The sequence below is a fragment of the Mus caroli genome, chromosome 3, assembly GCF_900094665.2.
Source record: "Mus caroli chromosome 3, CAROLI_EIJ_v1.1, whole genome shotgun sequence".
Classification (NCBI taxonomy): domain Eukaryota; kingdom Metazoa; phylum Chordata; class Mammalia; order Rodentia; family Muridae; genus Mus; species Mus caroli.
Window position 1 is genome coordinate 56,919,668 of NC_034572.1, and position 17,634 is coordinate 56,937,301.

Below are 17,634 nucleotides of genomic sequence, written 5' to 3' on the forward strand. Positions count from 1 at the left end.
AGCTCAATGCTCAGAGCCCACATATTCAAAGGAGAGAACTGACTCCTACAAGTTGCCTACTGATTACAATACACCAGCTTCCTGTATACACCCCTACACACTCCAAAATAATAAAAAGGATCAGTCAACTTGAATGTTTGCACGCGCAAGCATCCCATGGGAAGTTGGTGTTAGTTACAGTGTGCTTGGTTATCTCTTCTTTTGTTGTGGGTGTCTGTCACAACTCCTTTCAGTGGACACAAAGGGACAACAGATTCTCATGCAGATAGCTGTCTAGTTTTTGAATCCTTATTATGCTTTATTAACCCATTTTCTCTGAGTCAATCAATTAAGTATTGCTGACTAGCAAAATATGGAATTACTACTAATTACAAATTCTGCTACCAGGTTAAAGGTTTTCTAGCTTTTTCTTCAGTATTACCATGGCAATTATTCTCTCTTCATTCTTCCAGATTTTTCATAAACTTCCTGTTATAAGACAATTTTATTGAGCATGTTTTTAGATGAATTTGAGAAAGTTTGCATTTTACTGCTTTGAAATCTTTTGTATTAAATATTCAGCTTCAACTACCTGCCTTGTCTGTCAATTACATGGTCATCAATATCTTTCTCAGAAGACTTTCTACTTGTCAGAAAACATCTACGTTTATCTTTATAATACTGCTTTTAAAGATACTTTCACTGAGGTTGGTCTTCTTTATAATTTTTGAAACTTTTGCATTTATTACTTTGTATGGAGGTTGGGTTGATGAGGAGACACACACAGACCATGGGGGATGTGTGGAGGTCAGAGGAAAACTTGCAGGATCTGGTTCTTTCCTTTCATCGTGTGGATTCCCAGGATTGAATTCAAGTCACTAGACTTGGTGTCAGGTACCTTTACCTGCTGAGACAGCTTGCCAGCCCAGCGTCTTTTAATTGCATTTTTTTTTTTTTTAGCTTTTTCTATTATATAAAATTTCAATTAACTTATTAATATTGGTGAAACAATTATGTTGTCTTAGAAATAGGAGTGATTTTGTCATTATTTACTTAGTGTGTTACTGTTCTCTCTCCCTTCTTCATACCCCCACTGCCCTTCTCTTATCTAAGGCATTGCCTAGATCCTCTAACAGGATGCTTAATGCAAACAATTGTATTTCTAGAGATTTTAGAATCATTTTTATATACTGAGACATTTTGCTGGTCATTTTAGGCTTTACCTTTTTTTTATTAATATGCAATACAAATATCCTTTGCTGTCTATTTTTTTCTCTTTCTGTCTTCTCCACCATCTCCTTCCCATTCTTAGCTCCATTTGTACCTCCTGCAGCCTCCTTTTCCTTTCATATCACATGGTCCTTTGTTTCCAACATCTCTTGTCCCCCTCTCCTATCCTCTCTCATAGCCTTTACCCACTCTGACATCCCCTTGTTTAGGGGTCTGCATGTGGTAGAGAACACCTGAGCTTTGGCTTTCTGTATCTGGGTCACTTAATACAATACTTTCCAGAGCCATCTATTCTCTCACAAATTTCATTATTCTTTATAGCTGCGTAAAATCCATTGTGTGTATATATATATGTGACATTGTCATTATGGTTTTTTTTGACTAACATTAAGATGGTTTTCATCCCTGTGTTGTTGTGAATAATGCAGAAATAAGCTCAGCTATGCGTGTATCTCTGTGGTAAGATACATGGACAGGACTGGCATTGCTTTGTCACAAAGTAATACTACTTTTCACTCTTAGAGAAAATAATGACTGTACTAGTTTATACTCTCATCAGCAGTAAATAAGGGTTTCTATTTGGTTTTGCTATTATCTTATTTTCATGACAGGGTCTCATTCTGTAGCCCAAACTGGCCTGGAACTCACTATATATCCCAAGCTGGCCTTTAACTCGCACAGATCCTTCAGCCTCTACCTCCCAAATGCTGGAATTATCATTTATTTTCTTGATTATAGCCTTTCTGACATGTAAAATGAAATCTCAAAAAGTTGTTTTAATTTGGATTTCCTTCAGAGTTAAGGATTGTAAACAGCTTAAAAAGTATTATTAGCCATTTGTGTTTCTTCTTCAGAGAACTGTCCATTGCATTACCCTTTTTATCAATGACAACTTTCTTCTCTCTTGTTTAGTTTTTCAGTTCTTTATATGTTATAGATATGAATCCCTTGTCCAGGGGTATATCTGGCAGTGATTTGCCCCCATTCTCTAGACTGCTTATTCACTCTGCTAATGAAAGTGGGGGATTGTGCTTTGTGCTTTTTAATTTCATATAGCCCCGTTTGTTGATTGTGGGACTATTTCCTGTTTTGTTCAGAAAGTTCTAGCTCATAGCAGTATATTCCTTATGTTTTCTTCTAGCACTTTCACTATTTCATATCTTAAATTAGGATGCCCCTATTGAGGGGTTATCCTGAGCTATCGTTCTCGCCGGCAAGAACACACTTGGACAACTGGAATCTTCTGCAACAAAAAGCTTTATTGCTTCTTCAGGAAGGAAGACCCAGACCCCGGAAAATGGCGTTGCTTATATAGCCCTCAGCCATGGCGTTTCAGCACCTGATGTGGCATGTCAGCTCCTGATTCGTTGCTCGCCCATAACCCCATTACTACGCCCCAAGATAGGCAGTGACTAGGCGTGAGTTCACTCTCGCACCTGCGTACAAGGCTTGTTTACTAGTTAGGCACAGCGGAGGCCAGTACCATCTTATAATGGCGATTGCTCGCCGCAAGGCTCTCTACAAGGGGTGTCATCCAATGATTTTATTATTCTGAAGGAAGGTTTCCATTTTTGTTATCACCACTTTTGAATAGCCTTCTCTCCATCAAAGTACATGGGCTTCTCCCCATGTAAGTGTAAGTTTGTTTTAGTCATACATTCAGTGGCCAGAGCCACGTGTGCATATTCCTGGGCCCTCTATTCTATCCTTGTAGCCTTTTTTTTTTAGCCTTAAGGGTTTTACTGTTTATACCTGGATGGAGCTTGTTGGTTTAATTGTTTTGTCATGTCTACTGTTGGAACCTGTCGTTTTGTTGTTTGGAGCCATATACATGGTTACCGTGTTACTGGACCCCAAAATTATTTGGCGAGAATCAGGCCCCTCTCTCTTCTTCTATCTCTATTTGTCCCTCATGCCTATTTGTTGTGTGGCAGTGCCATGTGTCACTTGGTCACTCTAGATCTTGACTATAATTTGAAATCAGGTGCTGTTTCTGTTTAGAGTGTTTATGTTATTCTTGTTGTTTTTTGTCTTCATATAAATTATTGGATTTCCCAACCTCATTTCTATAAAAAATGTCATCGGGAATGGGAATTGCATAGAATGTAAATAGCATGGAATTCTCTCCATCATCTAGCATCTTCTTTAATTCTTGCTTTTCACTGCTTTGAAGTGTTCATTAAAAAATCTTTCACTTCCTTGATGAGGGTTATTCCCAGGCACTTTATTTTGGAGGCACTGTTGTGAATAGGACTCACGGTTGTGAATTCACTGTTGTGAATAGGATATAGTTTCTAATTTTTTTCTAAGCAAGTGTTTTCCTGACATATATCAAAGCTATTGGTTTTTTTGTATGCTGTCTTAACATCCTGAACTTTACCCAAAGAATTTATTAAATCTAAGACTTTCTGTGTAAGTTAAAAAAACCCTGCAGTATAAAATTATGGATATTTTTGAATATAGATACTTCTTAATTTGTTATTCTTTTCCTTTTTATACTTTTCTCTTGATTTATTGTTCCTGGAAGACTTTAGGTGTTATGTTGAATAAGAGTGAGTACGGACTAACCTTGTTTCATAATATAGATTTTAGATACAAATACTTTCAGTGTTCCCCCATTAAATATAAGGTTAGCTATAGGCATGTTTTACATATGTGTGTGTGTGTGTGTGTGTGTGTGTATAAATATTTTTGAATTATGTTCTGTCTATTCCTAGTTTGTCTGGAATTTTTATCATGAACTTTGTCAAGTGCTTGTTCTGGATTATCAAGATGATTGATTTCTGTCCTTGAGATTGATTACATATTACATTACATTTATTGATTTATGTATGTTGAACTACATTTGCATTTTTTGGGATTTGTGATGAAACCTATTATAGGTTGTAATGTATCATCTTCTTTCTTTGCTCTTGAATTCCTTTACAAGTGTTTTATTGACAATTTTTGTGTCTTCATCTCTTTAGTTAACAAGACAATATTGGCCTGACCAGGTGGATTTGTTTATACTTTGTATTCCTGTTTTGTGGAATAAAATTGACAAATACTAGTATTTCATCTTCCTTGAGTGAATGATGGGAACATGTGAGAAGGAGAACAGGAAAAGATGAAGATGTAGATAAAGGCATGTGGACTGTGGACTGGGTTATAAAGTTTTCCCTAGTTTTAACTAACTTCGTTTTCCTTCCATGTTCTGTGGTGGATATAGAAATGTAATTGATAGTCATGAATCTTCATGGCTTCACTATGCTTATGCTAACTCCATGGGAGTTCATTGAGATGTATGGAGTTTAGGTAGGGACAGGTGTTGTTTGAGTGGCTAGACTAATCTAGCCACATAGTGGTTTGATTTTGTTGTTGTTGTTTTGCAAGTTCATTACAATAAAGTTATTTTTATAAAAATTGTTTGATAGAGTTCAGTAGTGACGCCATCTGGCCCTAGGTTTTTTCTTTGTAGGGAAACTTTTAATTGCTGCTTCAATCTCTTCTCTCACTATGGGCCTATTTAAATTATTTATATCTTCTGGATTTAATTTAGGTATGTCATATGTGTTTAGCAATTTATTCATTTGTCTAGGTTTTTTTCATAGTATTTTCTAATGGCCATCTGGGTTTCATTGGAATCTGTTGTTACTTATGTTTTGCATCTTTTCTCCCTTTACATTCTTAACTTCTTTTTCTAATAACAAATTTTGTAGGTTTATTTATTTACAGTGCTGAGTATTAAATGGAGGGTCCTGATAAAACTAGGCAAGTGCTCTAACTGAGATATAACTAGCCCCACTACCTCTTCCTCCTTCCTAACTTCTTAAGATAAAGATTCATTTCAACAAATTCCAGTCTTTCTCATTAAGGTACAAGCATTTAAAATTTAAATACTCTTTTAGATGCCTCAATTGACATATATATTGATATATAGTTGGGCTGCCTAGTTTTAAAGTCATCTGTGAGAAGGGAGCCTCAATTGAGAAAATGCCTCCAAAACATCAGGCTGTAGTCAAGCCTCTAGAGCCTGGTATGATGAATGACTGATATGGGAGGGTCCAGCCCATTGTGGGTGGGCCACCCCAGTGCTGGTGGTCCTGGGCTGTATAAGATAGTAGGCTGAAAAAGTCATAGGGAGCAAGACAGTAAACAGCACCCTCCATGACCTCTGCATCAACTCCTCTTCCAGGCTTCTGCTCTATTTGACTTTCTGTTCTGATTTCCTTCAGTAGAAGTATAAGCAAATGAACCCTTTTCTCTAGGGAACCTCTCTTGCTATATAAGAGTTCTGTTTTCTCTGTGTCTTCCTCTAAAGTATCTACCTAAAAACCTAATAAACTTCTCAAAAAAAACCCCCCAAAAAAACCAAAAAACAAAACCCTTTCTAAATCGATGTGTAGTTTTCATTTATTTGTTTTGGTTGTTTAAAGTACAATAATAAATTATTTATATTGGAAATCTTAGCATCTCATTGAAGCATCATAGTTTAACATAAATATATGATCAATATTTATAAATATTCCATGGATACTCAAAGAAATGTTCTATAGATTTCCATGGTAGAGTCTTTTAACAGTTTTTTTTTTTAAAGATATTCTCTATATTACTACTGCTTGTGAATCTGGTTCATCAAATATTGAGAAAAGTACATTGAAAATGCCCATTACCATCATGAATTATTAATGTCTCTTTTTAGTTCCTATGTAATTTTTAAAAATACCTACTTAAAATGTATGCTTCTGGATATATTCTCGAACTGTACAGTGCTGCTAAAATGACTACATTTGGGTAAGGGTAAATTTTAGGGATTTTTTTGGCTCATTAGAATATCCTAAACTAGCAATCCTTTAGTTATATGTATATATTTGACTTAACTATTTCTACCATTTTGCATTCACTCGTACTATACCTTTATTTTAAATTATCTCTCCTTTTAATTTGTTTTGTTTTGTTTTGTTTTGTTTTGATTTGTTTTGTTTTTGAGACAGGTTCTCACTATAAACTATATGGACTATGTGGACCAGGTTGACTTTGGGCTCATAGAGCTCAGGCTGCCTCTGCCTCCAGAGTGCTGAGATCAAAGACATGAGCCATAACTCCCCACAAGTTATATCTCTTTTAATCAAAGCCAGCTAAATTAATTTTAGTCCTTGTCTTCCAACTGGACACACTGTACAATTACAGTTACAGCAATGGGTGTATTTATATTATTTTTACCACTGTATCTCTGCATTTTTTTGTGCATTTTCTAACATGAATTTTTTCACTATATTCTTTTAGATTTACTTTTATTTAATTTTAGTTTTTCATCTCTCCAAGACTTGGGCTTATGCAGTCTATTTTTACCCTTTTATGGCTCCATTAGTAATCTCTATTGTATAAATAATAAAGTCTAAATTTAATATCATTTTCTTCCATCCCAACAACAAAAGGACTTTAGGATCCTGTGGCTCACATATCACTTTCCTAGTCTTACAGTGGTCCTTTCCGACACCCGTACTTTTTACAGGTAGCTTCGCTCAGACTGGCCTGTGCCTTCAGAGTGACTTGTGTCTCTCTGCTTTTCTCAGCTTTACTGTCCCTTCTTCTGTATGAGATGCTCTATCATTTTGTTTCCATCAGAGCATACTCTTTCTAAGCATTTCTCCAAGAAAAAGTCAAATTCAGGTTTTATTTGCAACAGTCTAGCTGAGATTGCTTATTAGAAACTTTTAACTCAGGAACGTTCAAGCCAATATTCAAACGTCTACAGTTTGACTTGATCACAAATTGTTGCAGAAAATTTTGTTGCAAACTATAGTTTTGGGGGAAAAAAAAACTCCTACAGGTCGGCAACAATTTGAAAAGATTTACATTCTCTGGAAATGCTGAAGAAATACTTGGCTGGCAGCTAAGGTCTGTGCTCAGTGGGGGTGGGGTGGAAAATGGTGGGAGAGAGGGTTTTGTTTGTAGCTCCCCTTTGCATTCTCTCTTGTCCAGCTTAATACAGGAATGCTTTGTGTGAGTTTTAACCTGGTTCCAGATGATGCTCTGTATGAGGTCCTCAGGTCATGCAAGCCCCATGAAAATCTAATTCCAAGTCTCTTATGTCTGGCAAGCCCTCTGAGCTATATAGATAGAGCACCTATCGTTTCATCACACTCCTACACACACTGCTGGGGTTCTGGCTTTCCTGGTTCTTTTGGCTTCTGAAGTCTTCCTTCACACTGTCCTTAGTTTATTGGTGCAATTGCCCTGAATCTTCAAACATTGTTTATGTAGCATTTGTGTTACAGATAGGGGCCGTTTCTAAGGCTGTATGTAGCATATTGCCATAACAGATACACCCCACTACTGATAACTTGCAGAAGGCCATCAGGATTGCTACTTTCTCCCTCACCCTGATAACTGACCAAGCTGAAGGACCTTGGGCACTTTTGTCAGCTTTTGGTTTCTGTTTACTTACTAGAAGCACCTGAGAGCTCCTTTAAGACCCTTAAAAGATAAATGATTTCAAAGTTGCATAACCTCCTTAGGGAAAAGACTTAGTATTCTTAACAAAACCTTTATGTTTCTAATGAACTTTAGTGAGATTAAAAGACTTGTATTAAAGCCAGACGTGGTGTCACACACCTTTAATCCCAGTACTCAGGAGGCAGAGGCAGGCGGATTTCTGAGTTCAAGGTGTCTACAAAGTGAGTTCCAGGAGCCAGGGCTATACAGAGAAACCCTGTCTCGAAAAATCAAAAAGAAAAAAAAAAAAAGGCTTGTATTAAACAAGGTATCTGCCCATACTGCTGCATGTCCAAAGCATAAGCTGAAAATCAAACCCTGATTTCAGGGTTTTTACTTCCTTTTGACAAGCATTCTAAATTATTTTTCTAGAAAAATGTTAACAAGAGTGAATATTTGAATTGACTCCCTATAAAAATTTCTCCGTCTTGTAATGAGACTGAAATAAAACTATTACATTGTTCTTAACTAGTCTGAAAAGGTTTTTCATTAATGACTCTTTAATTGAGAAAAAAAATCAATTTTCAGCTCAAGGTTGATAGCTGTAATAAATAATCGTAACCTAGTTTCTGTTGTTATCAAAACATTCTCCAGGGCTAAGAGTATTGCTCAATGGCTGCTCAAATACTTAACCTGTTAAGGCGTTACGGCCCCAGGTCAACCACCTCCTTTAGGTGAAAGAGATATTCTTGAATCTTGTGGATATGCTAGATAGCCTTAAAAGAGTAATATGTTTAAAACTTTAATGAAAATAAAACAAATCAAATGAGAAACGTTAAGTAGGCTATGGCCACGCACATGAGCTTAATTTTTGTTTCTAGTTGAAACGTGATTTTTTTTTTGTAATATTCTGACCAAACATTACTATACTAATCAGAAATTCATTAAACTTTTAATGCTAGTGGCTGAATATGGAAAGTTTGAGAACTAGTGCCCTCGCTCCCATCCTCTCTCTCTCTCTCCTTATCTATATCTATATATACATACACATATTTTCCCAATTCGTTTTGTTGTAAAATTTAGATGTTTTGAAAATTTAAGTAAAATATAATAAAACTAAGCACACCGGTGTTGGGGAGGAAAATCTAGCTTTCTTCCCAAGAGAATTTGAGTAACTCTCTCTTCTGTGCATTGATCCTCTGCAAAACAATCGGAGGCAAGATGACCTGGGTTCAAATTCCATTTGAGATGCTTCCCAGAGTGTTTGCCAAGCTGCCTATGCTTATCAGTGAGAAGTCACACATCTCTGTTAGCCTACCCATGAGGACAAAGATGTGCTTGTAATACCCACAGAGGAAGAAAGAAGCGTGGGCACTTCCGTTTGAAGGTGTGCGTTGAACTTACGCACATCAATTGAGTTACTTTGTCTTGAAATGTCTTTCCATGACACTCATAATTTCACTAACATACATTTCCTGTTCTTGTCTGAGCTTTTTGTTTGTTTTTGTTTGTTTGTTTGGGTTTCTTTAACCATTAAAAAAAAAAAGCATAAAGTTGGTTAGGGCAAAAAGAGTAAGGCATTTTAACGTTCAAAGATCGTTTCAAGTTCAAGAAACCCCACTCCTGTGAGCATGCTCGCACTTATGGAGCATGTGTGGTGTTCAAAACTTGTGATTCCAAATAGGAGAAGGATTAGTATTCCACCTCTATATGTACTTGGCATTGAATAACTACATTGAAATCCTGGGGCAGGGGTGGGGGTGGGGCAGAAAAGTTTACCCTTTCTGAGTTCTTTGGTTATAATAGCTGCTAAAGGTAGTTTCCATAAAATACTTGCCTCTGCACAAAGTCAATCTTTTTTCTTTGACAAATTCAGTCCCTTAAGTTTAAGAGAAAGAGACACACATAGACTGGCGGGGGGAGGGGAGGGAAGGATGAAGATAAGAAGACATTGAAAAGAAGGGAAGGAGAGTGAAGGACGAGGGAAAACGGAGAGAGCAAGCGTACGTGAGAGAGAAGCATTCTGATCTTAGTCAGTTAGAGAATGAGAGCCTGCAATCAGCACTACACAATCCCAGAGAGACAGTGTATTGTTGTCTTGAAAGCCACAAAGCTAAACAATTCCAAGAATGTCTGGCAAAGCCCTTTTGGGAAGGGCAAGGTGGGGGACGAACTGGGAGAGGGAGCCCCCTCCGCCCCTTTACACGGTGTGACTGGATTTGGGAGACCTGGCAGAAACCTTCAGGTCACCCAGGGAACTGCTCTCGCGGCTGGTCCTGTGCGGCGAGGCAGGGGGTGAGCGCGAGGCGCGCAGGGCGCGGAGATGTGCAAGTGGCGGAGCTGGACGGAGTGCAGGCGTAAGCTGCAGAGCGGCTAAGGCGAGGGGTGAGTCTCGGGGTGAGGGTCCAAGGGATGCGGGCTTCTCGGGCGCTCACCCGCCCCGAGCCCGAGTGGGGCCTGGAACCTCCCGGGACTCTGGCTTCGTCCCCCTCCGCGCGCTCGGCGCTGGGGCGCACCCTGGGGACCGCACAGAGCGGTGGGCGCTCGCCCCGGCTGGGGGCTACTTTGCCTGCGGCCGCCCTGGCTGGTGCGCTCATTGGTCGGGATGTGTCTGCTCAGTCGCCTCCAACTTCTCCCCAATCCCACTGGTGAGTCACCGGAGAGCGAACAACCGGGCACCGGGAGCGGGGCACCAGTGTCCCCGGGGCGCCGGGAGTCGGTGGGACGGGCAACAGGAGGACGGAGCGGGCGGGGGCCGGGACGCGCGAAGCAAGGGCAGAGGCCGAGGTCCCGCGCGCAGCGGGCTCCTGGTGCCTGGTCGCCGCGGGCGGAGGAGGCGTGTCCTGGGCGGGAGCCGCCACTGGGACCTGAGAATGTGGGGAGGGGAAGGGGCCGAGAAGGCGACCTGGAGGAGGACCCTGGGAGTGATGTCAGGTCACCTCCAGGTTCATTTTCATAGCTTCCTGCAGCCTCCGCCCAGGAGTTCTGTTTGGTGACCGAGAGCAGCGCTACCAAATTGCACCGGGGTTCATTTGGGGGCTGGGAATTGGCCATTCCGCTGTACAGACACTGTTTTTATTTTAAAAAACAAGGTTTGTTTTTATTTTAGTTTCTATCGGATTCTCTCCTCAATTAACTCACTTTCCTAGTTTTAAATTTTCTTAACCTAAATGTCTTTTCACAATCCCACCTCTTCATCGTGCTTCGAACCTTGGCTTCCTATTATATAATTCATGCTTAAATCTGCCAAAGGGTTGGCTGGCGCGGGGTGGGGGTGTTCTTTAGTAGATGGAAGTTTTTAAAGACCCTTTCTTACTTAACCTATCCTGATCTATTTATACTCTTTAAAAATGAGAGTTAACTATAAACCGGTATTCCTCTGAGCCTCTCGGTCAAGTCTATTCCATGCCCATAAGCGGCTCACATGGATTTTATTAAACTGAAAACTAGTAACTGACTTGCAGCGCCAGCTTTTGGAAGCTGCTCTGCTATCGGCAGATTGGCGCTGAGGGAGTGTAGCTGCACGCCCTTGGATTTTTCTTCTTTCGTTCAAGCTCTCAAAATTATTTGTTGTTTTGGACTTGATTTTTTTGTTTGTTTTGTTTGTCTTGGGTTGTACTCGAGAGCAATGTGGATGGGACTTTTCATGTCAAAACTCACTTCAGGCTGGGGGAAACACCTACTAGTTAATGTGGCAGGGGTGGGGTGGGGGTGGGGGTGTCAAGCGGTCTTCTGAATACTACTCCTTCAGCTTCCACAGACACAATCTAATTATGAAGCTGACTTCCTACTCTACCTCAATTTCCATTAATGGAAAACTGTAACTCCAAAGCACCACCACAGGGACTTACAGACATGTATTGTCGCAGTATCATAATGTGTCCTGACTATGAAAACTGCTTCGCTCCACCTTTCTCTTTAACCGATCAGTTATCTTCCAGGTTTCATAATTTGACGTTTGCTGATGCTGATTCTTTGAAATGTATCTTATACCCAAGCAAAAATAGCATTGTGTTCTTTTGCTGATGTTGCCAAGTTGAAGTTTGTGGAGTTTCTGTTTAGTCTGAACTCCAGATTCTGTGTTCTCTTATTGTCTGTGTTGGCATTTGTTTTTGTAGTTTAAGAGATTTAACAAATTTCCAGTTCAGGTGAAATATTTTAAGAACCTAGGTATGCGTTTGCTTATCCTATTGCAAGCATGGATTTTGTACTGTGTTTTGTATTCTGATCTGTCTGTCTCCGCATCACCGATCTTTTAAAGGTGTTTGGGTGTGGTTAGATTGAAGCTTTAGGTAACTGAAGATTTGTGATGTGTTCCATCTTGAGGTATTCTGGCTTAGATATTCTTATTAAAAGATAATGAATCATCTATAATTAAGTGGAAATAAAGGACACAGATAATAAGGAGGTTACTATCGCAGCATTTCTGCTTTTGACCAATATAAAAAAAGTAGTACTAAGAGAAAAAAAGGACTTCTAAAGAATTGAAAAATCTTTACAAGAAAGGTTGATGAACGAAATTTTGATTCAAACATTATTTCCTTTGATACAGGAAAGAGGACTAAATAGTTTGTCTATATTATACTGTTTGTTTCCCTGTAGCTACAGACTTAGATACTTAAGTGTAAAGAATCCAGCTACCCTGACATCCTGCTCAAGGATAAAGAGGGAGTCAGGAAGCAGTAACCCAGAACTGAAAAATGCCCGCCTACCAGCTTTCCCTCACCAAGAAGCTTGGTGGCGCCAGAGAGCACTTTGTCTTAAGCAGATCTGACCGCCCCTGCTCCAAGCTTGACTTTACAGACTCACTAGCTCTGACTGAGGCTTCTAGAAAGGACAAAAACAAAAATAAACGACGACGACGATGACAACAACAACAACAAGAAGACAATACAAACATTAAAAGGCAGCTCTTTATTTAAACATTTAAAGGCAGTGGGAAATCCGCAAGCAGATGTGTTAGTACTCAAATTCTAGGGCTTCAGGATTTCTGTACTTTTGTGCTTACTTCTCTGTTAAGGGAGAAAGTATTAAATTTGTCCCTGTCTTCTCTTTACTGAGCCGCCACTACTATTAAAATAGCGGTACGATCAATGCAATTCTGTATCATTGCCCCGGGAGCCGTGAGGCTAAGCTAACATGAGTTACATAACCATTAAATAAGGCATTTCTATATTCAGGCACATTATAGTCTACTTTTATTGAACAGACACGGTTTTCATTGTCCAGTAAAGTATTTTTATTTGATAGTCCTTGCTTAGAATGCCATGTAATCAGGAGGATAAACTGCTTGAGATTTTGTATTCAGTTTTTTTAATGACCATATGTGTTTTATTATTAATATGTCACTAGAGAAAACAAATCTCTATTTCTCTGCTGAGTCTCAACAATAAATCAAATCTATAGTCATTTTTTACTTTGCCTAGTGCCTCAGTTTCCACAAATACATCCCTGAAGATGTATTTGTGTAACTGTTCGAGGAAAGTCTTCACTGATGAGAACATTTCTAAGCAATTGCTTCATCTAACAGCCATATTCTATGGTTAATTCATATTGAGCCAAAAACTGCAGACTTGTTGTTTAAGGTGTTCTTTCCTGAAGTCATAAGAAAGGTTGACGCTTCAGCAAGCTTTGCTCAGCAATTTTTAAAGAACCATCTGGCCTCTAAAAAAACCATGGAATCTAATACTTGGCTTTATATAACCTTAGTTTTTCACCATAAATTTCTGCATGGATGTCTAAAGTAGCTTTTACTTTACATGGCACTGTTAGATTCAAAATTGTGGCCAAATGTTTCTTACGTAGTATTGCTTAGCTGTGTCAGCTTGAGCAAGCTCACTGAGTCCTCTGATTTCCAACTTTCTAGAGTGTGGAACTGAGGTATTAACATTCACTCTGTAGAGATTAGGAAAGCGAATGTATAAAACGTTGAAAATTGTATCTAACATCTAGAAAGAACTCCAAAAACCCCACTTAGAGTTAGAAGTACTAATGTTTGTAATTGAGTATAACTTAACTGTATATTCTGCAAGTGATACTCTGACCTACAAAGGTGGATTTACATAATTATGTTTGTTTGTTTGTTTTCTCTTTCAATCACACAATAAATGCTGATGTGATTATTGTCTTTCACCCTGAAATAGAAGCCACTTTTTGCCCATTCAGTGACCGTCTTCAAAATGTTGTCTACCCATTCATAGATACCCTTATCTGCAGGGGAAATAATTTTGAACATTAAAAATACAAGTTGTTTTCAAAGTAAAACAAACTATTTTTAAGTGTTTATTCCTTTTGGTTCTTTATCTGTATTTGCATTTTATATTCCTGCTTAGTTAAAACCTTAAGGTATTAGTCATTGATTTTCTTTTAACTTATAAAAGAAACCATTGGAGCAAGATATGAAGTTAACCTTTACCAGTCTAAAGTTCACATGAGTGAGATTAAAACTTTATTAGTGATGGTTCAACAACTATTTTTGCATGGATATCAGGAGTAGTATGAGTATTTAAACAACTCTTTCTGAGATCTTCAGTGATAGATACATATGTCTATTCTTCCTTAAAATCTCATGCACTTGTGTGTGTGTGTGTATTTTTAAAAACAATAAAAAAGCTGATTGGACCTGGGACCAATCAGATTCAGATGTGTGTATATTCTTTATATTTTTTTGCTTCTATTTTCAATATTTTGATTTTAAGAAAACCGTGTTTTTTCTAATTTAAAATAAATTGACCTTTTATTTATCATATATCTGTATGTATGTGTATATATATATATATATACACACACACAGATGTGCTTTTTATGAAATGCATGCATATGTTTTTATCTATTTAAGATGGCTTTATATTTATATGTGCATTTTACAGATTTTAGGTGATGGGAAGATCAGAAAGTCAGATGGATATAACTGATATCAATGCTCCAAAGCCAAAGAAGAAACAGCGATGGACTCCCCTGGAGATCAGCCTCTCTGTGCTTGTCTTGCTCCTGACTATCATAGCGGTGACAATGATCGCTCTCTATGCAACCTATGATGGTGAGTGTCTCCCATGCCCACACAGATAACCAATGCAAAAGGGAACCAATCCTGTTTGGATCCTTTCACCATTGATCTCAATACACTTGGATGATGCATGGATTCATTTAGAAGATCCGCATCCATATGTTAAAGTGATAAAGTTAGAATAAAGTACACTACCCATATGTTTGAACTAAGTTATTAATTGCCAAGCACAGTCGATATGTTCATGTTTTTGAGACTTGTGTAATTTTGTGTGATTAAAATATACACAGTTTTATGTCTAGCTTCAGTAATAGCCATTAATCAATTTCTGTTGTGTCACTGAAATTCTAAAAGGTTTCATGGGAGTCTAACAACTTGAATTTGAGTCTCAGATGTTTTTCACAATAAGGATTAGTAAAGATTTGCTCTTTAATGGGAAAACATGATTGCAGAATGATGAATGAAGCATTCAGCTTTTTTAGTTTAATATTTCCAGAGTTAAGTTGATGAATATGGTACAACAGCATATTTTTTCTTTGTAACCGTCCTTAAATTTAACATTTCACTTTTATTCTTTTAGTTTTGAATTAGTAAAAAAATAGTATATGCTGTTTAGTATTACACTTATTTAATTGGCAGAATTCTTTTAGTAACAAAGGTAAAAATAACCTGGAAAATGTTATCATCAATACTTATAGATCTACTCTCTTTTTTCTAGATGGTATTTGCAAATCATCAGACTGCATAAAATCAGGTAGGAAACCTTTTTTTCATTTACTAGTTTGCAGTTAATATATAACATTTAATACACAAATGTTAACAGAGATGTCTATGTTTGCCCTGCCCATATGCATGTTTATTAAACTTATGTGAACCAAAAAGCAAACTGTATTTAATAGTAAAATAATCAAGTGAAATATTTTGAGATGTGTCACTATTCTATGATGATAATAAGTTATATATGGTTTTGTGGTACTTAATATGGACTTAGAGGGAGAAAGTGAACACTGGAACGGTGAGCCTGAGAATAAGAGTAACTCATTAGAAGGCTGTGAATTAAGAAAAGAATGACATTCAGTGAGAGAGAGAGGGGGGGGGAGAGGGAGAGGGAGAGAGAGAGAGAGAGAGAGAGAGAGAGAGAGAGAGAGAGAGAGAGAGAGAGAGAGAGAGAGAGAGAGAGAGAGAGAGAGAGAGAGAGAGAGAAAGGAGAGAGAGAAAGAAGTAAAGATGTGAGAAGGGCCTGGGAATAAAGTAGGATTCAAGATTTCAAAAGTATAAAAAAGGAAAGTATAATCATCGAGGAGGTGAATGCAACTTGGTGATATAATACTGGTGTATTTGGCATTCATCCAGCCTTGGATTTACTCCATAACACACACACACACACACACAGAGCATATTCTTGAAAAGCAATAAAATTAAAGAGGCACATTATAGAAATATTGTCTTGAATTGCTTAGTGACTGAGCAACAGCTGAAGGATGACTGTGAATGGGCTCAGTGAGAAGAGATCACGTGAGGGGGATAGCAAGGGAGAGACACCATGGTCAGGCAAGCATGAGCTGCAGAGCTTGGTCTGTAGTGGAACCAAGTGGGATATGAATGAGTCAAAAGTAATGATATGCTGTAGAATCCAAGGGACTGAGGAGGACGGTGTCAGCTATCACACAAGTACAGAAGCAGGGAGATGAATTATGATATGTGTGTTATAACCTAGGCATAACTTCCAGTTGAAAATGGACTGCAGGTTGGCAGAAATGGGGCCTGAGAAGTGGGAGTTTGGCTTTGGAACCTCCCAGTTTATGGGTAACAGTAGAAACTTAGGGACTATTTGAGTACCCAAAAGAAAAAAGATAAGAGGAACAGAGGCTGAATTTAAGACTGCATAATAATTAGACTAGAAGAAGTAAAAGATAAGAAACAGAAACACATGCAGCTATTTAAATCACTGCAATTACTGTATTGCAAGAAAACAAGATCTCTTGACCCTTCTACAAGGAGAAAAAAGATGCATCTGGGTACAACACCCTGGGATATGCTCTTTAACCTTTGGCAGTTAGCTATGTTCCTATCTGGCTTTTTGTTATTGTTTAAACTTGGCAATATAATGATAGGAAATTACCGTGAGGTTCTAGGCTGCCGTCTAATGTGCTGAGTGTGTGCCCTTTGGCAATCTGCATTGCTTTTTGAATAGATATTTTGCTCTGGGTCTCGATTGTGATTGTCATACACCCTCCATCATGGTGTTTGACACAGGGAGTCTTAACAAAGATCTGGTTGTAGACTGGATTATAGCCATTTGCTCTTCAACCTAGCAACATGCACTTTCCTGTCCAGTGGTTTTAATCAGAAACAAAAACATGTCTCTATTCCCCAGGGAAATAACTATACAGACACACTGGTTGAGAGATGTCTAGGGTCAGTGCAGAAAAGTTAATACGAGCTGAGGTTGCTGAAGTTCCCATTTCCTCCTTCCCCTGGTCTTCCTATTTCTCCTTCCTTCTGCCTGTTGTCCTGGAATATGCTCCTGTTTTGAGGAACTTATAATTACATCCTGACCTGTAATGGTTAGTTCCTCTGTCCTTAGGGCACTTGACATGACTCATAAATCTCTTAACCTATAGGTTTTCTGTTCTCTTCTCTCACTCTTCCTTCTTGTGTTTTGCTTTTGAAGACATTGGGTTGTTTGACTACACAGGCTGATGTTTATAAACCTGTATAGGGGAGTTCCCAGGAGTCTGGCAGAGTCCTGTAGTAGTAACCACCTCATGAAGTTAACATTTGGCTCCTGAAACCTTACATGTTTGATAATTTAATCGGCTTGATATTTAAGAATACGGGTTTTAAATAATGTTTGGCAAGGACCGATCTGCCAAAATTTATTTAACCTTTATTCTTAAAAGTATACCTTGGAAATCATGGTGAGTGTAAAGTGTCTGAAGAGCATTGCCTTGGCAGAAATGTGTGAGTGCAGCAGAAACATCCTCTGTGGCATAGCCCGG

At 38.4% G+C, this 17,634-nt stretch overlaps 1 protein-coding gene across 3 annotated transcripts in view; it reads left to right on the forward strand.

The window, feature by feature from the left end:
* The first annotated feature begins 9,606 nt into the window (after positions 1-9,606).
* Mme (membrane metalloendopeptidase) overlaps positions 9,607-17,634 on the forward strand; it is an 86,653-nt gene continuing 78,625 nt past the window's right edge. The window contains exons 1-3 of one of the 3 annotated variants that reach the window (XM_021157462.2): positions 9,607-10,011; positions 14,496-14,665; positions 15,351-15,386. In XM_021157462.2, the coding sequence (XP_021013121.1) occupies positions 14,506-14,665; positions 15,351-15,386 (196 nt within the window). In that variant the 5' untranslated portion in view covers positions 9,607-10,011; positions 14,496-14,505. Of the gene's footprint in view, positions 10,012-10,495; positions 10,719-14,170; positions 14,271-14,495; positions 14,666-15,350; positions 15,387-17,634 lie in introns of those variants that run through there. The other 2 variants (XM_021157461.2, XM_029474991.1) reach the window with 2 other exon arrangements.